General features: G+C 33.4%; 1 protein-coding gene across 1 annotated transcript in view; it reads left to right on the top strand.

The window, feature by feature from the left end:
* Positions 1-25,025, top strand: part of LOC118185230 (xylulose kinase-like) — a 104,123-nt gene that overhangs the window by 43,247 nt on the left and 35,851 nt on the right. Inside the window, exon 12 of the mRNA XM_035355057.2 lies at positions 16,035-16,190. Coding sequence (XP_035210948.2) covers positions 16,035-16,190 — 156 coding nt within the window. The remainder of the gene's footprint in view (positions 1-16,034; positions 16,191-25,025) is intronic.

Genomic DNA, 25,025 nt, shown 5'->3' on the forward strand with positions numbered 1-25,025 from the left:
TAGTTTGTGAAAAGAAATTTAGGCTCTCAGTTCCCTTAAAGGCCTTACATAAAGCATACATCATCAGACAGCAAATCTGCCCATTGTATGTTATCATTATATGGTATACAATGGGCAAATCTCATCATTTGCCAATTGTATGGTAAAAAGGTGTAGCTGTTTTTTTGATAACATATGAAATCAACAGTATGCTATTACTTGCATTTTTAATAATCATGAATTTAATTTCTTATATTAGTGTTATATATATTAAAAAATTCAAAATATGTACCATCATCAAAGTAATAAACAAAAAGTAAGAATTCCATTTTTGTGAACCTTTTCCAGGGCAATATATACTGCTAGAGCAACAGCTGGTAGCTGCTGGAATACATTGGCATCATGTCTCAATTATATACATGGAATTTTACACAAATGACTTTGTGGTTATGAATATTTGAAATGTTCATTGCTCAAAGGGAAACATATCTGTTGATGAAATTCATATCTAATGCATTATAAGGCACAATTATATATTATTTTTTAATAATATTAAATTGATATATAATTATATCAATTTAATATTATTTTCGGTTTAATGATTTTTTTAAATTGATCCTCAGCAAAAGTATAAAATCATTGGATTTTTTTTTATTTGAAAGAACTTTTTAATAAGTAACATTTTTACTTTGTGTATATCTGTAAAATATGAACAAGCTGGGGACTTATGAATATGAACATTTCATATGTCATGTTTAAAATTGAATTAAAATAATTTTCAGTTTAATTAAAATGCCAATATAATGATAATTCTCAGTAATCCCTTCAGAACTTTTAAAATGGAGTTAGAGATTATTAATTATGATTATGCAATGCACTTAAGATATATCTGCCTAAGGGAAGAAATGCCTTTGGGGAGGACGTTCTAAGGGAAATTGGCTCTATACATATTACACATAAGCAAAATGATGAACATGCCCATGTAGCCAGTCCATTTGCTGGGACTCAAACCCTGGAGTGAATTACCAGTGTTCAGAGACTTTATCGCTAAGCCACTGGTAAAATGGGGTTTGACTGTATTAAATGTTTTAAGATCATATATTTGGAATTCAGCTTGATATATCTCTGGTAGCAGGTGGTAGCTCCTCTTTGAGACATAATTTATAAGCCTGACTTTTAATGCTGATAAAACTTGGATGGCAGGCTTTCAACAACATTTATTTTGGTGAAATACACTCATGTCCATAAATTAAGGATAATTCGTAGTCACGAGGAAATCGAACTCTAAAATAAATATATCACCTGTAAAATCATTACACACATCTTCAAGAATCATATGCAAATTTCAGGAAGTAACCAGATGACACCGATGGTACGTCAGAATGACGAGAATGTAAGAGAGTGATATATAAGGAATACAGGCAAAGAAGAAATATTGTTCGCAGGCGCTTTATGAGCATTTCAGTGCAATAACCGAATAGTTATGACACAAAGGATGCATTTGGATGATTTTTTACGTAGTAGAATTATCGGCCGTCTGGAATGTGGGCGTACCACACTGGAACTATCAGACGAACTTGGAATTGCCCAGAGTGTCATCTCCAGGCTTTGGCAACAATTCCAAGATGATGGTAATGTGAGTAGACATTATAGCACAGGTCGCCCCAGAGTTACACTGCCAAATGAGGACCGGTATTTGGCAGTTACTGCCAAAAGAAACAGGCGGAGCACAGCCTCTGACCTGTCTCGTCAGATCTCTTCAGACAATTTCAAGGCAGACCGTGTACAGACAATTAAGGCAGATTGGTCTATATGCTCGTAGACCTGTCAGATGCGTTCCTCTTGCTACAACTCACTGTCGCCTGTGGTTAGCCTGGAGTAGAGAGCATGCATTGTGGACACCGCAACAGTGGGCTTGTGTGATGTTTTCCGACGAGTCTAGGTTTAGCTTGCAGTCTGATTCTCGCCGGACTTTCATATGGAGATCTCCGGGTACCCGTTACCACCAAGAAAACATCATTGAACGAAACCGTTACGGTGGTACAGGAGTGCTCGTTTGGGGTGGAATTATTCTGGGTTCCAGAACTGACCTGCATGTTCAAATTGGAAACATGACAAGCCAAAATCCATCGGGACGTCATTCTGGAACAACATGTACGTTTGTCTCGGGGCGCCATGGGCACACAGTTTGTGTTTATGGATGACAACGCCCGTCCTCACCGTGCAAGCATCGTAAGCGAATGCCTTCAATCGGAGGATATCACCTGTATGGACTGGTCAGCATTCTCACCGGACTTGAATCCAGTAGAGCACGTGTGGAACATGCTTGGCTGATGAGTTGGAGCCCGTCAACCTTCTACATGTCTGTTGGAACTTCGGAGAGCATTGCTTTTTGAGTGGTGTAATATCTCCCAAGATCAGATCGATAATTTGATACTCAGCATGCCTACGCGTTCTACGGACTGTATTGCATCGTCTGGGAGATGTACCATGTATTAACAATCATACCAACCATGTAATATTGGTTTTTTTGTAAATGGGTCTTTTTTGTAATTTGCTCCAGGGAGAAAAAATCGCTAATTTTTTTAATAATATCAAACATATAGCATCTTTTTTTGCTCTTTACCTTTTGTTTAATAAATAATCTTTACAAATAAGTCAAATTTGTTTTGCTTCTAACTCTTCCTTTTCTTGATTTTGCATTATCCTTAATTTATGGACATGAGAGTAGATAAAACATGCTGAAAAAACATAGCTGAGGAAAACATTGTAGGGGAAAAAATCTGTTATATAATGGAAATTATAACAAGTAATTGATTCATTCTTGCTTTGAACAAAAGTGAAACATATTATATCCAGGCTTTTCCATTTTCCCCATTCCAAGGAGGGCAGAAAGATTCCAAATGCTAATTTGATATAGATGAGTATTGAATATCTTTTCTCCTAAGCATGTTGTAAGTATAAAAAAGCTGGTATATGCAAACAGTGAGTTGGTCATTGCACTTTTAAACTTGCAATGCTTTGAATTGCTGGTTTTCTGCTCTTCATGAAGAAACCTGAAGTGATATAAAAATAAGTGAGTTATATCCATAAAACTGATGGAAGGTGGTTGATGACTTCATAAGAAAATATTTTTATTTATGGCATACTTAATACACAAAAGCATAATTAATTTTCTTAATTAAAGGACTAAAAATTATAACTACCTTCCCCCTTTCACCATATTAAGATGACTAGATTTCAAAGTCTGAAATTTGGGACGCTATACGTGTAATTTTTTTTTACAAATAAATTATTATTGTTTGTTGAGGTGGAGGTGGTATGTGGGCCAATATATATATAAAAGAAATTAAATAGATTTTGTTTTATTTTTAATAGTGATATACGCTCTTTTGCAAAAAAAGGAGCACCAAGAAGGACTTTTGCGATCATGACGAAATTTGGTATGCCAAAACATCTCAATCTAACATGCAAATGATCAAAGGTTCAAGCCAAATGAACAGGAATTGCGATCATAGCGCACATTTCTAGTGCACAATTCGCAAAGTATAAAACCAGTAACAGAGGTGGAAAATTTATCTGTTTTTTTTTCCCCCTGCCATTGTAATTCCATAAAGAAGCAACTAAAGATGCCATTACGACGATATCGAAGACCTTACAACTAAATGACTTCGAACATGGTCACATTGTAGGGTTGCATGAAGTTGGGTGGTCATACCAAGCAGTATGCTGCCACCTGCAGCGCACAGACACTGCTGTGCAAAGATACTGGCAGCAGTGGTTGCTACAAGGAAATTGCCGATGAAATGAAGGCTCTGGAAGGCCAAGGAGCACATATGCGAGGCAAGATGGGATGATTGTTCCCCAGTCCCGAATCTGCACCAACGGTATCATTGTCGATTATTCAATGCACTAAAGCCACGCCTATACCTCTCGTGGTACCGTCCATCATCACACAGTGCTTCTCTGAGGCAGGGTTACACTTACAGAGGCCTCTAAGACATTTGCCTTTGACCCCACAACATTGGTGGAGTCGCCTGGAGTGGTGTCACAGCCGATCATCATGGCTGCCATCAGACTGGCATCGTATAGTGTTCAGCGATAAATCTCACTTTGCTCTTGAAACAGATGACCACTGTGTTCGTGTCTGGAGAGGATGGGGCCAGGGGTCCCAATCAGCCTTTGCTTTACAAAGGCATACAGCCATAATCCCTGGTGTGATGGTGTGGGGCACTATTTCTAATGACAGCTGGTCATCTTTAGTCATCTTTTATACATCTTTAACAGCTCAATGATATGTTGATACCATCCTGCGGCCGGTTGCATTAACCTTCATGGCATGTCATCCTGGGGCCATTTTCCAACAAGACAATCAATACCAGGCCACAGACCGCTTGCATACCTCTGGACTGTCTCCGTGTGGTTGATGCTCTTCCATGGCCAGCAAGGACACCAGACCTTTCACCAATCGAGCATGGCTGGAACATGGTAGGCCACCAGATTTGGGCACGACAAAATATTGCAGATCTAGAGCGACAACTGATGAATACCTGGCAGAATTTATTGCAGGATGACATTAGGAACCTCTACTACTCCTTGCCTCGACAAATTGAAGCATACATTGCCACCAGGGGTGGTTTGACCAATTACTAGTTTGAACACTCAATGGGTGATTGCGAGCCATGAGCAGGTAATATGACTTTGATTTTTTAATTATTTTATTATCTGTGTATGAGCTATACACAAATTCAGTTTCATCAAAAACAACCACTTCCTTCATGGTGCTTCGATTTTTTTTTTTTTTTTTTTGCAAAAGAGTGTTTAATGTTTTTTAATAAATAAAGACTAAAGCAAAACACAGTTTTCATTTTTAAACAAAGTAATAAATTTGTAATCCTTCTAACTTATTTTGATGAAGTAGCCTTATATTTCTGTGAAGCATGAATAATTCTTAGAATATCGTTTTCTTTTTTTATCTTATAAATATGTCTGTTCAGTTATCATCAAAAATAATTTTTGTGATTAACATATCGTTCAAAGTATCCACTTTAAGCTGTGTCTTATCACTTGTCCCAAAACTGTTCATATTCTCTCACTTGTAGCATTTGTGCGAGGAAGGCAGAAGAAAAACTCTGGCAATTTTATAACATTTGAACAAGAATCTCATTCTTATTAAAATATGCAGATATTTCCATCCACCTCTGAACTGGGTACATCTTATTTTTTTACCATTCCAATATTTTTTCTTCCATCGTATATTGTTTAAGGTAAACATCCTCATATGTATCAGTTTCCAATAATTTATGATTTGGTATCATTTTATCAATTAAAAAAAACACTGTTTCAACTTGTCTCCAAGAAGGGATTTCATTTAATATGATCCAGTTGTAAGTTCCTATCTTTTGTTACATTTTTTTTGGGTCCATTTCTCTAAATAAGTAAGAACAGTACATAACCTCATGCTATGACATGTCTCCATTCTCTTCAAGTTTTTTTAGAGTTTTTAACATTTATTGAAATAGTTATCCTCTACCTTGCAATAATATTGAAGCTTTCAGAGCATCCGTTGAAGCAATTACATCAAATACATAAGCAGTTTGATTTTCAGTTATTGTAATTATAACTTTATGAAATATTGAAGCATGATTGTTAATAAAATGTAACCAAGCTTCTGCCGCTGGATTTAAAAAAATATTTAACATAAACATGGGACACTTTTCTTGAGATTGAAAATAAGCTTTCAGTGGTAAAAATATTTGGAGTACTCTTTTAATGGCAGGAAGTAATGCAAACCGTTTTATTTATGAATATCCTAGTATCATTGAAAAATCAGTTTCTACAAAGTTGGCAGAAATTTTTCAGTGTTTCTACACAAACAGTATAAGATTGCTAGTATATCCTAGAAGTAAACATTTCTATATAAACTAGGCAAAACATCAGATGATGTTTTTATAGTGGTATGTATAATATGCACTGCATATCCGACTACAGTTAAACCATGGTTAAGGTTCTGTTTCTGTTTAACAAAAGCATTATTTTCTCCACATCTATCATCTCCTCAAAAGTTAGAATTCATATTATCGGAACAAAGAACAATAACTCTTTCTTTTAAATTTTTTCCAAGGCAGGTACTTTAAATAGTTGCTGACAATTTTGGATGTTTCATGAGGTAATATGAATATATAAATTCCAAAATTTTTACTCTAACTTCATAACTGCAATCTATAAATCTAACAAGTATTGGAAAAAGTTCTATTTTCTTGTGATTCATCATATCAGTTAAGATTGAAACAAATGAATATTTTTCCTAATCATTGTGCAAAGCTTTTAAAGTCTAAGGCATGAAAACATTTAGTATTATTACTTCGGCCTTGGTTCCCACGCACGTAAATTTAGGCTCAAATGTCACTTAAAGCAGTTTGGACATACAATCCTTACACCTAAAGCTATAGTTGTGGCAAGCAGTACGACATGCAAAAATACCTTCTGCAGTTAATTTTTCTTCCTTATCACCCATTTTCTCCTGTTTGAAGAAATTCTTTAATGACGAGCTAGATGAAGTGGCAGAGTTTGACATTTTATGTTTATTACTGTTTATATGAAGTTTAATAGCTGTATGTCCATTATAGCAGCGGTCGCCAACCGGTGGTATGTGAAAATATTTTTATGGTCTGCAAAAAAATTAGGACATTATTTGTATTTTTATGAAGATTCAGTTTAAAAAATGATGAGTAACAAAACCTATTATGGAATACGGATTAGACTTTTTTAAAAATTTTAGCTACTATAGTTTTAGTGAAATTCCTTATGAATTTAGTGACTTTTTAGCTGCTTTTGCAGGTGTATCTAGTGACATTTGAAAGTTAGAGTTCACATCTGTAGAATATGCTGCTGTTATCAATAATAGCGCAAACTGGAATTCTCTTTCCTTTTGAATTACAAACATATGCTATTGTAGTTGTTAATAACACAATTTTTCTCCTTGTCAATAGGCAACTTGATGGATTTTTATGAGAACCATCTGCATTCTTGTTTATAATTGCATAACTTAAGTTTCAGTTTTTGTTTTGTCTAACTGTTGATCAGTGGCACCATTGCTGAGTAAGCGATGATTATTATGTTTACAATAATTGAAAATTCGCAGCATAACACTTTCAGTTCATTGATATTGCTTTCCGGTTGCTGGTTTGTTCTTGCTTTTCATGAAGTTCCTTTTCAGTGATATGGAAATGTGAAGCTTTCTGTACAAGAAAGAAAGATTTTTGTATTTTCATATAATTTTTCAATCTGAACGAAATACGTTTAGTTTTCTTATTATTATTGTATAAATGTATTTACCTTTTTAAAATTCATATTAGTGGTCCACCACATATAAAATTATATATGTAGTGATATGTAAAGTTCTAAGGGTTGATGACCGCTGCAGTATAGCATATTGAGTATTTTTAAGAATACATATTGCACCGTACATCAGAATCACTTATAGTTTTTTTAATAAATGGGTATTCCTAATGCAGGTTTTCATTAAATGTAATTTTTTTGATATATTACTAAAAAAAGCAATGGTAAAAATAAAGAATAAATTAAACTGTAAAGCATTCCCTTAGCACGTATGTAATGCACCTTCATAATAAAAAAATATATGGTGTTGCTAAATGGGAAACGTAATTACATGTCATCATTTTGGCAGATTTAAAAAAAAAAATTAATCCTTATGCAAAGTCAAAATGACAATGGAGTAAAAATTTTCGGATCTAAACATGACAAAAGAAAGATGATTTTAGATGGATATATCTGCAATGAAATTTCAGCAAATGACAAAGGAATTGAAGGGCTTGCAGCTTGAAGATCCCAGCTTCACTTTGGTAAATTTTGTGTTCGTGGGTCTTTTTTGTTAAAAAAAAAAATTGTTCTTTGCATTGCAGTAAAAAGCCATTAGAGTAGCTGTAAAAAGATCATTTTTACTAGCACTTTTAATGAGAACAAACATTTAGAACATAAGTCAAAAAATAATTTTTGAAATGTTTTTTTTTAATTTTCCGAAAATTTAAAAATTGGCCTTTTTTGCTGCAAGCCCATCAATTATTTTTAGATGCCATGTGTAAGGGGATGATATTAATGTAATTTACTGTTGATAATTAAAAAAATATACGTACATATTATAAATTCAAATGACAATCAAATTAATATATCAATTAAAAATTGTAGTGCTGTCTGTAAGTGAAACTCTGAACTGCAATTGTAAGCTGTGAACAAAGATTCCGTGTATCTTGGGGAGAAAAATACAAGAATGAGAAATAGAATTCCGCATTTAAATTTTTTTAGGGTAGACACTAGATGGAAAAATTCCCTGTTAACATGGCCGGCATGGCACACATCTCTTAATTTATGCTTGTATTCTCAGTTTGCAATCTACATTACTTAAATAAATATATGCATTTAGCCCTTCAGCACACGTGCATCACTGAACTACGTTAGTAAATGCACAGGACAAATTTTACCCCAGTGTTTGTTTTTCGGAGTTAACCCCTAGCATGTAAATAAATGCATTTTCTTTGTTTTAAATGAATGTATAAATGACTAATAGCTTTGTGAATTCTGTTAAACCGTTTTTCCAGTTTTAATTCGACATAATCTTACTTTAAGTTATACAAACATTTCCATACTGGTTAACTAAAGTAAGCCATAAAAATCGAAATTTATGCAAAATTATTAACTTATTATTTCTTATATGAGAAAAATCAGTTTTCATATGTACATATTTTTTAAACATTAGTGTTTATTATAAAGAGTGGTTTGATAAAGCACTAGAGGAATATGAAAAGGCTGCATGCTTTACTAGCATTTTTCTTTAAAACTGAATATAATATCATACAATATAATGTAAATATCATTCATATCAAAGAATAGATTCTAAATACGAATATTAAAAAACAAATAATGCATAGGTTCCCCCCCCTCCTACCTGAGTTTAATTATTCAAATAATCTTGTTTTGAACAATCCTCACATAGTGTGACAACATATTTTTACAAACAATTTCTTAGGGTGAAGGTCTGCTGCATCTTCTATTCCTGCCAACCATTCTGCTTCAGATTTGAGTTGTTTCAAGAGAGATAGAATTGCAGCCCTTTTTAGGACTTGTTCTTTTACAAGCTCTAATGCTAAAACTTTGAGAAAAGCTCTTCGGTTCATAATCACTTGGTTGTTATTTGATCGATGAATAATAAAAGCATTTATACCTGCAGTGTTCATTAGTCTGAAAAATACTGTTAGAGGCTAGCGGTTGCATTTCCTTGAAACAGACTAAGTTCCACATAATTCATCAACAGTATAAACATCACCTTTTGTAGAGTTGAAAAAATGTTATCATTTTGAGCTTGAGCTGCTGTGTAGACAATGGATTGATGATAGAACTGATTTACTCTTTTTTGGAAAATATGAAGTAAGAGTTAATTCTTTACCTCTAAACCCAAAACACGAAGAGTATACAGAAGCCTGTTTTATTTGGCAGAAATTCTTCTGGAATTTCACCCTTATCTTTTCGAAGTGTCCCAAAACATTATGCTTTTTCAATAATTCATTGGCCAAAGGAATGCTCATGTACCAATTGTCCATAGTTATATTTCTTTCAGTGCCACTTATGAGTGCAGTAAGTCTTTGTACAACATCCATTGCCACATTTGATTGTCTATATAGTCTGACAGGCTGCTGACCTGCATAAATTTCTATGTTGTATGCGTAAACTGTATGAGAATTGCACAAAGCAAAACTGTTTATTCCATATCTTGGGAGCTTACTTTTTATATAGTGTCTGAATTGAAACCTTTCTCCAAAGGGTTCTATTTTTTCGTCTATAGTACAATATTCAGATAAAGAACATATTTTTCGTATGCTTTTGATAAATATTTCAAAAACATTTCTAATAAGTGAAAGTCCAGCTGTCATCTTTCGCTCTGTTCGTAAATTTTTATCATCAAACCTAATACACCTCAATAGGAAGTGGAATTGGTTGATAGTCATTTTTATTTGAAAAATAGTTATTCCGCTTCCGTCAGCTGACTACAAATCTTTGATTTGAGAAGTGCTGCTCTCAGAACTCCAGCGTAATATAATAGGAAAAACAAGGCCTTCAGTTCAGCTACGTTTGTCTCTTGTACATCACGTTCTCTAGAGAATTTGTTTCTTATTGATGAAATGTAAATGTTTGTTGATGTCACCAAATCTTCCATTATTTCTTCATCAAAAATTTGCAATAAACACTCAGTTGGATTTTTCAAATTTCTAAAGCTTTTCTTGACACCAGGTAAATGTGTCACTATATTGTGCAGCCCTGTCCAAACATTTTTTGAGGGTAAGTTTTTACTTCAAATTGTTCCATCTTTTCAAACATAAAAATGATCTGATGTCAAAGAAGATATGCTTCCTAAATCATGTGAATCATCATATTACTGGTCAGAATAGTTTTGTGAGCACTTTAAGAAATATTATCGCACTCAGAATCGGAAACTTCAATTTCACTATCAGTTTAAACACTAGAGAGAGGAACTCCCTAGTCGTTACTGTTTTCGTTCGTACACACTCATCTCAATGAGTGTCTATAGGAGTGAAACGTTAGTACACATGCGGAGTATCTACAATCCCATTGCACATTCCTTCCTCGAAAACACAAAATCCCAAGGACACGGGAAAAATTCCTCTGAACGACCCCTTCCAAACCTTGATCTCGAAAGGTACATGAAGTACTATAAAAGTCGTGTACGACCTTCCCTTATTTTCTAGGAAAAGACTACACGTGGGGAGGATTTTACCCCAGCGCGTGTGCTGACGGGTTAAACTTTTATGGTCTCACACTACAGTTTTTGAAACAATTTGGGACAAATGCTATAAATTCAGGACCGAAGACAAAGTTGTAAAAAATCGGGACAGGGATTGAAAATTCGAGACCAGAGTCCAGGAGTAGGAAGAAGTGCATTCAGTGGTAAAAATATTTTCTGTAAATTTACGTTAGCCATAAGTGGTGGTGATTTGAGAAGTGCATGCATCTATTTTAATTTTAATTTAAATAAAAAGGTTTAAATAAAAAAGGTTTAAATAAAAAGGTTAATTTTAGTTTAAATAAAAAGGTTATTTAAAACCTTCCTCTGCAGTATTTATTCTCAAAAGACGTGTCTTGATAGCAGTTGGTAGTTGTGGACTGTATATTAATTCATAAAAGTCAAGTTGAGAAACTTAACTTTTATTTTCTTTCAAGAACAATAATGCCACTTAAACGGGCAAAGAGTGAGTAAGAAATAATTACCAATTGACTGCCGCTCTGTTCGGGCAGAGGAATGGAGACTCGATGTGGACCGAGTGCATCCCTATCGCTTACTCATTAGTACTGGGCTCTTGCCACTAACATTACGTGGCGCTGCAAACGTTACGCCAGTACAAATAGACAGAAATATTCTAACCGAGACGGAACAATGTGTATTCGATATTTCTTCTATGTAGAGTCAACAGTGTATGGTGTCAAAGAGAAGCCAGACTCTATAATGTTTTCTGACAATGTGGTGCTACATATGAACATATTACTCTCTAATCTTTTAGACACTGTGCAAGTTATTGGCACCTTACATGACCTCCCACATTGATTCTCATAGGAAATGCTCTTAATGACGCCAGCTTCCCCAAGTGCGGAAATAATTAAAAATTTTCCTTCCCCATTGTTACAGTCTTCGGGAATCATGTCACCCCAAATTACAAATATTTGAGCATTGAGTCGATTATTTCTTGGAAAAGCATCTTTTCACAATTTATTTCTGCCTTGTTTTTATCATATTCAGAAACATTCATTTCGGCTAAGTGTGACATTGGAACAGTTAAATGGGGAAAAGTAACCATGTATCATTTTCTTTACTAGTTGTTGTTTGTATTAATTCTCCTTATGACTTTTAGATTTGGTATGTTGTTCCTTACTGGATGGATAAACTTTAGCAAAATGTTTTTCTTCACTGCAAAGAATTTCAACATTGAGTTATGCAAACTCTTTAGGTGTTTGCAATTTTCTTGCTTTATATGTACTATTGTCTTTTCAAATTGAAGGATGATGCTGATATGTCTTTAGCTGCTTAAAAACTGAATAATTGATGCAAAAGCAAAGTTTAAAGTTGTAAAACAAAACATTTAGCCAGAAGTAGCAATAGATCCCTAAGGTTATATACTGTGCAGACATTGAAGACAAAAGTTTTAAACTTAACCAATTTATTAACAATATATAAAAATAAAAACACAATGAATAAATTTAATCAATATCAGAAACTTAAAGAGTATAACATAATCATTATAAAAAAATTACACTTAATTGATCATCCATTAACCCCAAGGGTTGTTACACTATTAAAGACACAGTAAATATTTTACCTGATGTCTAAATACTGGCATTGAATATGCGAAAAACATATCACTAAACAGAAACTACTCGGTTATAATGAAATTCGCTTCACTATCAATAAGTCCATGCTTTGTGGTCAAGAAGGCACCTGAAAAATTAAACTAAATCCTTGAGAGCACTTAAACCGGCAAAAAGCTGCTCACTGTAGTTACACATGAGAAATCACAGCTTGGAAAAACATCGCCGCTAATTCTGGAAAAACACTTGTGTTGAAGATGCCGCCTTCATGAAAACAGGATGCCGCCCACGGCAGTCGCTCACATTGTTGCCGCTTTTCAGGATCCAGAAAAGGTCATCTTTCAGAACAGAATCATGGCACTAGTTGCTGGCTGGCATGCATCGCAATATCGTCTTCCAATGGGGGCTGGAACGGCATACCACGGAGCAAAGAAGCAGGAACCAGAAGGAATAAGCCAGAGTGACGCGAGGTACTTATACCTGAAGTAGACATGACGTCATCTCACGGCAGTCAATCAGCTATCGGCACGACTCAGCTTTCCAGATGATGTAATGTCAAGTTTCGTTTTTGCATCTTAATTAGGCTGGAACAGTCCGTTCTTAATACAAACAGTGGCAGTGAAAAACGAAGTAACTACTATAACCCTTTAAAATAAGAACTAAGCCTTATGTAAAAGTTAGAATTATTTCAAGGAGGAGAGATGGTGCAGAAAAAGGGTTGCAATAGGTCATATTATCCAACAATAATCAACCACATTTTGACTGAGTTCATAGATGTCCCATCATTTCAAAAAGTCATTTAAATCAGTTTCTGTGCTGGTCATTTTCCTTTAAATTGCTACTGGATGCATACCTCTTATCATTCTCCCTCATAATCTCATATTTGTCTAAACAATCGGTTAACTCGGAAGAAATTACGATTTTAGCGTTAGTCATCTATAAAATATTTTATTTAACTCAATACTCTGCTTTTTATTTGATCTGATATCATGAGATACTTTAACTGATCAAAGGTCACAACTCTTAGACTTGTATCCATTCTTCAGAATAACTGGTTATTTCAAAGGCTTCTCCATGTTTTATCATAAGATTTCGATCCAAAAAAACTTTGGCAAAATTTTTCTGGACTTAATTAAATCTCTTAAGGAGAAAACTTTTCTCTAGTTTGGTAGTTTCTCATGCTATTACTTCTGCTATTTCATGAGGCAACAAGATTAGATGACAAACCCAGTCCATTCCTTTATATGAGATCTCCTAGCCTGCCTTTCAAATAAAACGTAGTAATGCCATATTCGGATTGATTTGTTTGCGTTAACTTTTGAAGCTCGCAACTCAGTTTTATGCTCTCATTTAACTGCCCAAAATGTCTCTTGCCTTGGCATTCTTACTAAACCATAATTTCTTAAGTTCAAATTCTCTTTTCTTTACTACTACTTCCAACGCTTCTCTTTCAGTTCTTTCATTTTAAATGTGTTTAATAATTCCATAACAAAAATCTCTTCATATTCTTTGCTATCCATAATTATTGTCTTTAAATCTACTACTATATATTCTGGAAGCACTTTCTCCCCAAGTTCCTCAGCTAACAATTTTAAAACTTCTTTTTCAGCTTTTCCAAGAAAAGTCATTTGTAATACTTTGTAATATGGTTACTTAACAATAACCAAAACTAATTATAATTGCTACTTGTGTATGACTTTTTACCAATACATAATATAATACAATCAGATGTATAAACATAACATTTTATACATCACAGTGTTATACTTTTAACTTTTCTTATTATTTGTCTTTAAAAAGATTGCATTCTGTACAATGTTACCCATCTTTACATTAACAATACTTCAACTTCTTGGTAACAATGTTTTATCTTAACAATTATTTCACCTTAATTGTATTTCAACTATTAATTTAAAACATTAATAGTAATAAACTCATTATTACCATCTATCCATACTTAATCAGTCAATCACTTATTTATCCTAAAGTGATCGATAAAAACATAAATTTTGTACTGATTGCTTTAAGAATACATTCAAAACAATTTTACCCTTTAGCGATTTTATGCAGAATACTGTTTGCCTGAAGATATTTTGCCACAATTTCTTTCGAGCCCAACAGTGGCCGAGCGGTAAAGTCGCTGAGCACTGGTAGTTTGGTGTGAGGTTCGAATCGTGAGAATGGGCTGACTCCATGGGTATTTTCTTGGTTTTTTTCCATATGTAATGTGTATATGAGCCAGTTTTCCTTAGAAAGTCTTCCACCAAGGCATCCTCCTTAGGCAGGTAACTCTAGTGCACTTTGCCACAATTAAATAAATCAAATCAAATCACAGTTTCTTGCATTGTATCTCAAACCCACATATTCAAATTTTTTGAGTTTAGAACGAAAATTAAGATGATTTGTATGTGAAAACTGTTTGAACTTCAAATACAATTAAAGAATATATGCAAAAATATTCGTTGAAATTAATAAATTGTTCAGCACATGGTTGTCGAAGTTTGACACAGTTGACAGAGTCCTGAAAATTTGGCATCTTCTTCTAAGGTGATTGCCCCAGCATGTAAGTTGCTTTTCAGAAATGTTATAATGAAAGTATTTATGTAGGATCAATATTTAAGGAGAAATTTCTACAGGTACCATTTTCAAATACACTACATAAAATAAGAAAATATAGCTTTAAAATACATTGTGCTATATTGTCACAGTGGAACCTCAAGATAAGAGTTTAATTCATTCCAGCATTGAACTCGTATAGCGAATTTCTCGTATCTGAACTTGACTGTTGATGATGTGCTATATTGTCCCAGTGGAACCTCAAGAGCTTAATTCATTCCAGCATTGAACTCGTATAGCGAATTTCTCGTATCTGGAAACAAACTTCCCCATTGAAAATAATGGAAATCGAGTTAATCTGTTCTGCACCTCCAAAAATATCAACATAAAAATCAAATTTTCTAATAAATAACATTGGTAAATAATACAACCGTAGTTTACCTGTATCATAGCTTCAAACACTGACCTTTTAACTGCATCTCATTAATCCATACAAACAACAGCTTCTCAACATCTAGCAATTTTGTATGGTGCTTGGATGTAATGGTAACTCCTTTGGCTACATCAAGTTTCTTAATTTCTTCGTGCTTTTTCAGAATAGTGCAGATCGTTAATGTCAAAAGGCCGTAAGTCTGCCAATTCCATCACTCTTACACCACACTTATGTTTATCTATGATTACTTTCTTAATTTCAATGGCCATGGCTTCCTTATTTTTGTTTGCAGCACGATCTGAGGCAGCAATCTTTTTGGGAGGTTCACGATAAATTTAATAACCAATTGATTCGCAAGTGCACGAACATGTAGATCAAAGAACTCCAAGTGATCTGATGAGGGGATTCCCCAAGTCGAGCTGGATCAGGAAATGGTGCAGCACATATCAACAGCCTGGTTCATTGCTCATTTCTTGAGTAAATGCTCATATTTAAAGACAAATTTTTCGCTCATACTTTCCTCGTATCTCGAATTTCTTGTATATAGAGGTGCTCGTATCTAGAGGTTCCACTGTATTTACTTGTGTTCTTAGAATTACAGGTTGCTCTCAGAGGTAGTTGAGAAATTTCATTGTATTTTAATTTGTAATTATTATATTGTTATTATTGTTAGATCGAGCGTTTCTCAAAAGAAGTAGAAGTGAGAGCATTAGTTGAAGGCCAGTTTCTTGCAAGGAGAGTTCATGCAGAAGACTTTGGCTTTTCTATACATTCTGCTTCAAGAATCATTGCAACTGGTGGAGCTTCAACTAATAAATCTTTGATTCAGGTATAATTATTTATTCTATGGTTTAATGTAATTCACAGTTTATTTGGTATAATTGTTCTTCCTATAATTAAATTGCAAATGAAAGAAAGGTGAATAAATCAACTGCAGTTTATTATTTGATCTAAATCTCTTTTAGATTTGTTCTCAGATATATTTTGTAACCAGTATTCTTCTTTCTTATTTTAATTGTTTTATCTTCGTTGAAGGCAGTATAGAATCAATAAAATATCAGTTAAGGCTTCTTTCAAATCTTATTGCACAATACTTTTTCCTTATGTAAATCAATCACTGAAATTTTGAAATGAAACTCGAAATAAAATGTACTTTATAAATGTCATATAAAACTGTATGGTTCTGATTTTAGAAGCATTTTTGACTGAAACAGTAGTCACCTGATACATCAAAATGTTAAATGCATGAAGAGCAGTGAACTTCTCAATTTGTGTGTGAATGAAGTGTTAAAGTGCAAAATGTAGGAGTTAATTTTAAAATTCCATATAGATTTCAGCTTAAATAACTAACCTGTTTTTATGGTCTTTCTCAAATTCATATGTTGTATTTTCATATCAGATTGTTTCGGTTTAATTAGAAGCTTTTTGTATGAACTTTGTGTTTATCAGACACCTTCTATAGATTTTATTAATAGCAGTAGTATTTTATTAGGTTTTTTTAAAATTATTTTTTATTTTCCTTTCACCGTGCTGACAGCTGTTATCTCTAGGATTAGCAGTCTGGTCCAAATGGAGCAAAAATAGACTGTGTATCAACAAAAGTAAACTTCCCTTAAAAAACCATGTATTAATGTCAACAGTATCAACATTTATAGACTGCAAATTCCTTTTAGCCAGCTATCCCAATTATTGCAAAACCATTGCCAGTAAACTTACAGAATGGCGCTTCAAGCACTCAGGAAGTATGAAATGCGAAAGAAGGTATGTTGTTGGTCTGCTGTGTCAATTCAGGCTACTCATGTGGTAGCATTATAAGGTATTTCTCCTTCCAGCATGCCATTATCGTGTAACAGTAGCACACTCGGCACGTATTCGAGAGGTCTAGATTAGAGTTCTGGTGATGGCATTGCACATTTTTCACATCTCTTGCTTCAAAATAACCAAATGTTTTACAGTGACACCCAGACTTAGAAAGGGTGATTGAAAATAATTCTTCACCACCAGGATTTGGCGATTGTGTTCCCTAATCTCCAGTTGCCCTTTAAAAAGGGGAGCATATAAGGTATTTCTCTCTCCATCCAGCATGCCTTTGTGGGTGTAATGGTAGCACACTCGGCCGAGAAGTCTTAGCTCGAGTCCCGGCGAGGACATTGCGCATTTTTCATGTCTCTTGCTTAAAAACACTTAATGTTCTACAGTGTTTCTTGCATTTGTAGGTAAAAATGCTCCAAAAATTCCAGTGACAAAAGCATAGTTTAATGTACTTGATTGATACGCTTTCATTGAAGTGGCCTGGTCATTTCAGAGATTCATCTGGCACTATTATCAAACTATTAACACATTCGAGAAGTGTTAATTGTCAGTGAATCTAACAGGACATTCATGGCATTGATTCTAATGGGATAGCAGCAGAGCTAAGATAGCAAGTTTCTCTGAGGTATGTGATAATGAAAGCTGCTGTAATTATATTAATGGTTTAGCTGTCTGCCATTCAGAAACACTTATGCTCATCTCTTGATATAGTGTCATGAAACATTATTGCAAGAAATCTGGCATTGAACTCCATTGTCTGCTCCATTTCCATGTCTACCACTAACTCCTGGGCATCAACAATAACATAGTTTAGTGTCATGATTTTAAAGCTTTGAATGCATCTATCTGGATCTGTTTCATGTTAGCAGTAAGATTTTTTCATGGCTCAAATGAACTTAGCATTTGCGCATGGAGGAGGCAGGGCCAATGCTCACTTACATTGTCACTCGATGTTATTGTTTGAAGTGCCGTTAACTCTTATGCTTTGCCACTTTAGTAGGATCTGCTTTATATTGTTAACTTCTTTGCTTTCTAGCACAATGCATAATCTTTGCTATCTGTGTCAGATTCTATATTGCTGAGGTCATGTTATTATAGCAAATAATTCAGTGTTTGCTCTTCTTTGTCTTTTTAATGAGCTAAATATTCATAGCATGCACAGTTGCATTTAAAATAGAAATATTTCTATGTTCTGCATTTTAAATCTTCTATTACTTCTTAGGTGAAAAATTGGTAAGTTTGTTCATTCTACCATTAGTCAGGTTTTAAGTAAAACTGTTTTTGTCTTAATATGTAGGATCAGATGAATTCACACATCATCTTCATGCTGATTCAAAATCTTTGTCCTAAATGCATATGGTGCACAACTTTTGCCTTACCCTGCAGATATATGTATAGGTAATTTATAATAGCTAAACTACTGAAAAACAGTAAAAGAGGGAAATATAAATATTCCTTTCCCCCCCCAGATGGAAGCAAAGATGCAACTTTTTAGTTGTTATATGTTTAGTCTTTGTAATTCTGGATTGTAACTGATTTGCTGAAGAATAAAGAAAGAGCAACAATATTTGTATTCCTAAAAATGCTGTGCATTAATGCAAGTCCAAACTTAGTATGAAAGTGATGAAATGTCAAACATGTTTGATAACTTAATTTTTACACTTTTTAAATTTTCATGGGTCATCAGTTGCTACATGATTTTTTTCTGTAATTCTTCTTGCAACTTAATGTTACTTATAAATATGAAAAAAAGTCATTTGCCTATTGAAATAAATCATTAATTTTTAACTTCTTAATAATTGTAAATAAAATTTGATTCAGTTATTTTATTGCATAGTTTGCAATGCTATTTAATGTTTAATGTGCTTACATCATTTAAGCATTAGAAGGGAAATTTAGCACATATACATTACTAATATATTTTCTCAGTATCTTATCTCACTTTGATAAGATACTGAGAAATTCAGAATTTTATTCTGAACACAATTCATTTGCTTAACAACATAAATATGACATAGTTTGCCTAAGGTGTTACACAGCTTCTAGATAAGGGAACACAAAAGTGTAATATATTTCTGTTTATATATGTATATGTATAATTCAAAGAACTAATTAAATTACCTAATTTTATACTTAATACTCATGCTAAAGCTAATAAGTAAGAAAATAAGAATTTATTTATTAGCTCAGTTTTGGATTATCTCCTAGGGAACGAAAGGGAATTAGGAAAATTAATAAAAAGTGAACTTTAGTAAACTGTTAGTAAAAAACTCTGTTAGTATTATCTATAGTAAGTAAACAATTTTTTTATTAAAAGTAATTTATGAAAATGGTATAAAACGAATATGATAAGAGAAAAATGGATCAATTATTGCTGTTAAATGGAAATTAATTGCCTTTTCAAGAGAAGCAAGCCAATTTCCGATCAATTAACAATGATTCATAGATGCAAATGTGTTTTGTTGTCATAACCCGTTAGCCACTGGTGTTGCATTGACGCAACGGTCAAAATAAATGCGTATATACATATAACTACCTAAGATGTTTTTATACCAACAGATGATTTTGTGTAGGGAATGTTATGAAGATTATTTCTGTAAAAAATATTTGCCTTCAACAATCATTTTGTTTATAATAATTAATCTCATATTTAAGCAAAATTTAAGTAAAATTTTCGACCGAGTATTTTTGCTGAAATTATTTAATGAAAGAATTGCCGTCTTTATGAGTGATCTATTTTTAGTCAAGGTCACCGTTTATCAGAACATTACATCAGTCAGATGTTTATATTTGTATTGGGAAGGAAGGGAAAACAGGTGTTGCACTGACGCAACGTCAGCAGGAAATGGGTAGTCAATCTCCTTTTTCACTCATTCCTTTCGATGTTCTGGTTCATGTTCTGGTTGTTTAAAAATGCCTAGAACGAGGTATCTTACATTAGAACAAGCAATTCAAAGGTTTTTTTATGAAGAAACAGATGATGATAATGTTAATAATGACCAGAATGAAACTGATATTATTGTTGTTCCCCAAGAAATTGCAGAAGCTAGTGACGAAGAAGAAAGGAATGGCAATGTTTTAAATAATGATAATGTTTATCAAATGATACTACTGGGGAAGTTGAAATGAACGTAAGAGTTAAGTTTCAGCCAAGTTTCAGCCATCTAAAAGCAGTTATAGTCATACTAAAAAGCTTAAAAAGCAGAAGACTGAAAATCTTAAAGTGGATAAAAAAAAGAACTGTTAGTTATGTCTCAGGAAGAACATGAAGAAAGAGATAGAAGAGAAATGATAAAAGACAAAATATGAAGGTAAAACTAGTGCACAGGTTTTCGATTTTCGTTTTTTTTTAGACATTTACTCTCTTATCGTTGAACATACAAATATATATGCTCAGAGGGGGGAAAAAGAATTTATTGCATCTGAAGCCTATATGAGAAGATTTATTGGAATATTATTGCTTACAGGATATCATTCTTTACCTCAAGAAAAAATGTATTGGTCTTTTGATAAGGACATTTCTGTTCCTGTTGTACGAGAATCGATATCACGTTTGCTGTACAGGAATATGAAGCAGAATTTGCATTTAACAACAGTCAAATTGACAATACTGATAAATTATATTAGGTGAGACCGTATCTAAACTTACTAAATATCACCACTTTTTACTACTGGAAATCTCTTTTAGATTTCAGATTTAAGTCTCTTTTAGATTTCAGATGCGAGAATGCATTATTCCTTTTGCAAACTCCTATTGAGAGTGTAGAATTAACCAGAAATAGATCAGCAAGAGGAAGACCTAGTAAATTCAGCATTCAAAAACCATTGGATGGAGATGGTAGACATTTTATCATAAACTCCGTTGATAACGAAAGACTTTGTTGTAAAGAGTACCATAGCCAGACTGTTTGTAGATGCTAAGTATGTAATGTAGCTTTACATTATGATTGTAATCAAGCTTTTCATGATTGAATATTTCAATTGAAATAATCTCTATTTGTAAAAGACATACAATGTATATTTTAATATTAAATTAATTACAAGTAAAGTGATTTGTAGAGTTATAAAACGTTATACAGCTAAAAAGTAATCCTGCGCTCCACTAAAAAGAAACATCACACGAGTACAATCCTACTCACTAAACATCCGTAGTCTTATTCCGCTGATGTTGCACGAACGCAACACTTGCGTTTTCCACAGGTAAGAGCATTTTTTAAAATTTTCAATTTAAATGTATGATATAAATGCTTAATTTAATATTTGTAATTATTTTCATGAGAAAAGAAATATTCCTTGTAGTTTTGGTGGTTAATGGGTTAATATGCAAGACTCAATTGTAAAACATCAAGTCAGGAATATATTCAGCCAGAAATGCATAAGAATACTTAAATAAAGGTTTAAATATTCTTATGGAAAATATTTAAAAGTTTACAATTAGTTAAGCTTTGTTCTTGACTTTGAATAAATTTGGTCAACTTATAAATAGTTACTTAAATACCCCTCTTAAGATTTGTTCTGAATTTTGAATCAGTTTTGCTCTCTATTTTTTATATATTTATAATAAAAAGAATGTAAATTAAATTTCTAACTTTGATCTGTGCTAGTCTCTTGAAGGAAGAAAAAGTTCCTAAGAAAATTCCCTTTCCTTTCTTATATATAGGAACTGCTGTTAATAAATATCTCAAAACTGATTTATTCCAAAATGATTCCTCTTGGCATGATGCTTACCTAATGCTAATATCGCAGATACTTATGTAATGTTTAAGGCAATGATAATTTAAAGTTTTAATATCAAAATTTTTGATAAACAGCAAGGATTAAGATGAACATTTCCATCACAGGTTTTCATCTTAGATTTGACACATTCCCCCTTGCACTTCTGTGCATTGCAATACTGTTGCCTGCTTCAGATATTTCCAAAATAGTTGTGTATCAGTGTTACTGTTCAAAGAAAGGTGCACCTTTTGCACCAGTTTAGTAGTGTGTCTGTTGAAAATGTTTTATTGAGAATAAAAAGTAGTTAAGCTGCTGCAGCTGCATCTAGTTCTTCATGAATTGGCTTTAATCATCATGTGTCTACATCATTATTGAAAATAATATAATGCACTCACATTTCAATTTATATTGGGTCATCCATAAAATCCTATGGTTTTTTAAATTTCTGCTAATTATTTTGTTACAGCTGATAAGTCGTGATCTTGATGAAAATGGGTGTTAAATTGCAATCTTGCTCATGTTGTGTAATTCTAGCACCTATTGTGGCATAATATGTTTCAGTGAAATATTAAGAGTAGAGACTCTAAACGTCCATTTTTATCATGTTACGCTCATTTATTTTTAAAAATAAAAGAAATGCTATTTGAACTGCTCATAAAATTTGTGTTGTATATGGACAAGTGCTGTTTCTGATGATACAGTTTGAAGGTGCTTTGAGAAGTTTAAGTACAGAAACTTCAGGTTCGAAGGTGCTGTACGTATTGATGTACGAGGGTGATGCGTATTGTGGACTGCCCTCTGTAAAAAAGGACTTGGCAAAAGAAACTATTGTTGATAATCCACATTATACTGTTCGGGAACTACCAGACTGATAAAATATTCCGAAAAGTGCAGTACATGATCATTTGAAGAAGACTGGGTATGTAAGTTGCTACAATATGTAGGAATCGCATACTTTAATCCAAAAAGTTTGCTTGCTCAAATTTCAGCATGTGATTCTTTGCTGAGAAGAAATAAAGAAACTGCTTTTTGAAACAGCTCATTACTGTAGATGAGAAGTATTAGTTACAAGAGAAGGGTAATGTTACCAAATGAACCTGCTTTAAACGTTTGACTCTCAAGGGATATTGAAAAAACACTGTCGAAGAAGCCCAAACAGTGCAACCGTGCCTTCTCTAAATGAGTATGAAAAGACTCAAGCAGTGCGATAGAGCTTGTTTTATTGCATGTCGAGAAATAGCAAGCGCCTCAATAGTAAAGCAATATCTGATAGGTTTTATGTCCAGTATTATTTTTGAAAATGAATGTCAGGGGATGAACGAAAAGCAAGCACATAGTTATATAAAGGAAAAAGCATTTGGTTTAGTAAAGTTGCCTCAACGTAACTTGCGACAATGCATAGTTTGCAGCACCAAAAATGCAAAAAAAAGATTGCAAATTAAATGCACGCAACATTTAATTTGCGTGCTATGTAAAAAAGGAATGCATCCAACATGTTTTGGTGAACACCAGTGTTACAAATAATAATTGCTGCTCTCCATTTAAATTGTTTGATCATAACACAAAAATATTGTTAATCTGTAATTCATTATTTTATAAAATACTTCTGTAGTATTACATATGCGTACTGTAAATTTATAGATATTTCAAATTTTGTTCAATAAAAATTATTGAGAAGATAATAATGAAATAAAAATGTTTATTTTGTAATGGGTTATTGCATTATTATAGTATTATTCTACCTATTGTAAAATGTACTATTTACATTAAAAGGAGCTGTGTGATTTACTTGCTTCAGTAAATCTGAGCACGCGACTTTGACAATCGGTAATGTACCGTCAGTTGTCCACAATGTTCGAAGTGTACTGGGGTTTCTCGACATAAAATCTCAGCAGCGCCATTGTGCTGCTTAGGACTCAAACGGTTAACATCAAGAGGGAAAGCTGCATTCCCCAAAAATATGGTGGGACTGTAAAGGAATTGTATGCTATGATTTGTCATCATCATATCGGACCATAAAAATCAGAAAAATACTTTTTTTCAACTGGCATTTTGAAGGAGAATTAAAGCAAAGTTTCCAGAACTTTCTAGTCATCGAGGTGTTGTCTTGCATCATGACCTGTCTCCACCTCACATTTCAGTGAAGGTCAGATACTTATTGAATATGCTTAAGATGCTTTGTGCCACTTCCATATTAACTAGACTTTGATTTTCATCTGTTCAGGACTTTCTGTTCAAGCAGCACCTTGATAACTTCTTTATGAATTAATCTAATATCGTTTTTTAAAAAAGGAATTCTTCAGCTGCCAAAGAGATGGCAGAAAGTCGTAGAACAAAATTCTGAACCAATTTTAACAAAATTGTGGTGCCGTTGCCCACAATATGGCAGAATGTGATAACAGGACTTTAAGATATATAAAAGTCGACATATATGGTCTAGTGGTTAACTCAACATTTGATCCAAACACCAGACACTTGAATATCTTAAATGACTACAGAACGGCAGAAGTGTCATGCTCAGTAGTTGTCCAGCTTTGCCGAGATTTCTAGAATTTTTGACTGGCAAAGCTAACAGGGGACCAATTACCTCTGCTGTCTCTTTGAGACAAACGAGTGCCAAATTCTAAAGACCTAGCATCACACTGCATTACAGTTACCTTAGGAGAAATTTGTATGCAATTGCGCTAGTAATTAAAAATTTCTCTTTCACTATTTAAAGTGGTCTTGGTTTTATAATTTTCTATGATTTTGATGGCTAACTGCTTTTCCGGATCAGACTGATGTTTTCTTCCTCTTATTATATGTCCTAAATATTTAATCCCTGAACATGCAGACACACTTTTTTTTTTCTTTGTATGTTCACAGTAAATCTGAGATCACTTAACTTGGTTAACACAACATCTAAAAGTATGAGATGCGAGTTCCAGTCAACTGAAAAAATCAAGAATATTATCAAGATAGGCTTTACAAAACTATGTTATTTTTGAGCATCCTTTCATCACTCTTTGAAAAATATCAGCAACATTTCGCAGTTCAAAGCACCTTTCAAAGGTATTGGGAATGATGCATTGTAAATGGTATCTTTATTAACCTGTTCAGTGCCGCTTCCAAGTTAACTCGGGCTGAGAAATTGGCA

This window comes from Stegodyphus dumicola, chromosome X1 (assembly GCF_044657685.1).
Source record: "Stegodyphus dumicola isolate Sdum_Otavi_A_Nest chromosome X1, ASM4465768v1".
NCBI classification, from domain to species: domain Eukaryota; kingdom Metazoa; phylum Arthropoda; class Arachnida; order Araneae; family Eresidae; genus Stegodyphus; species Stegodyphus dumicola.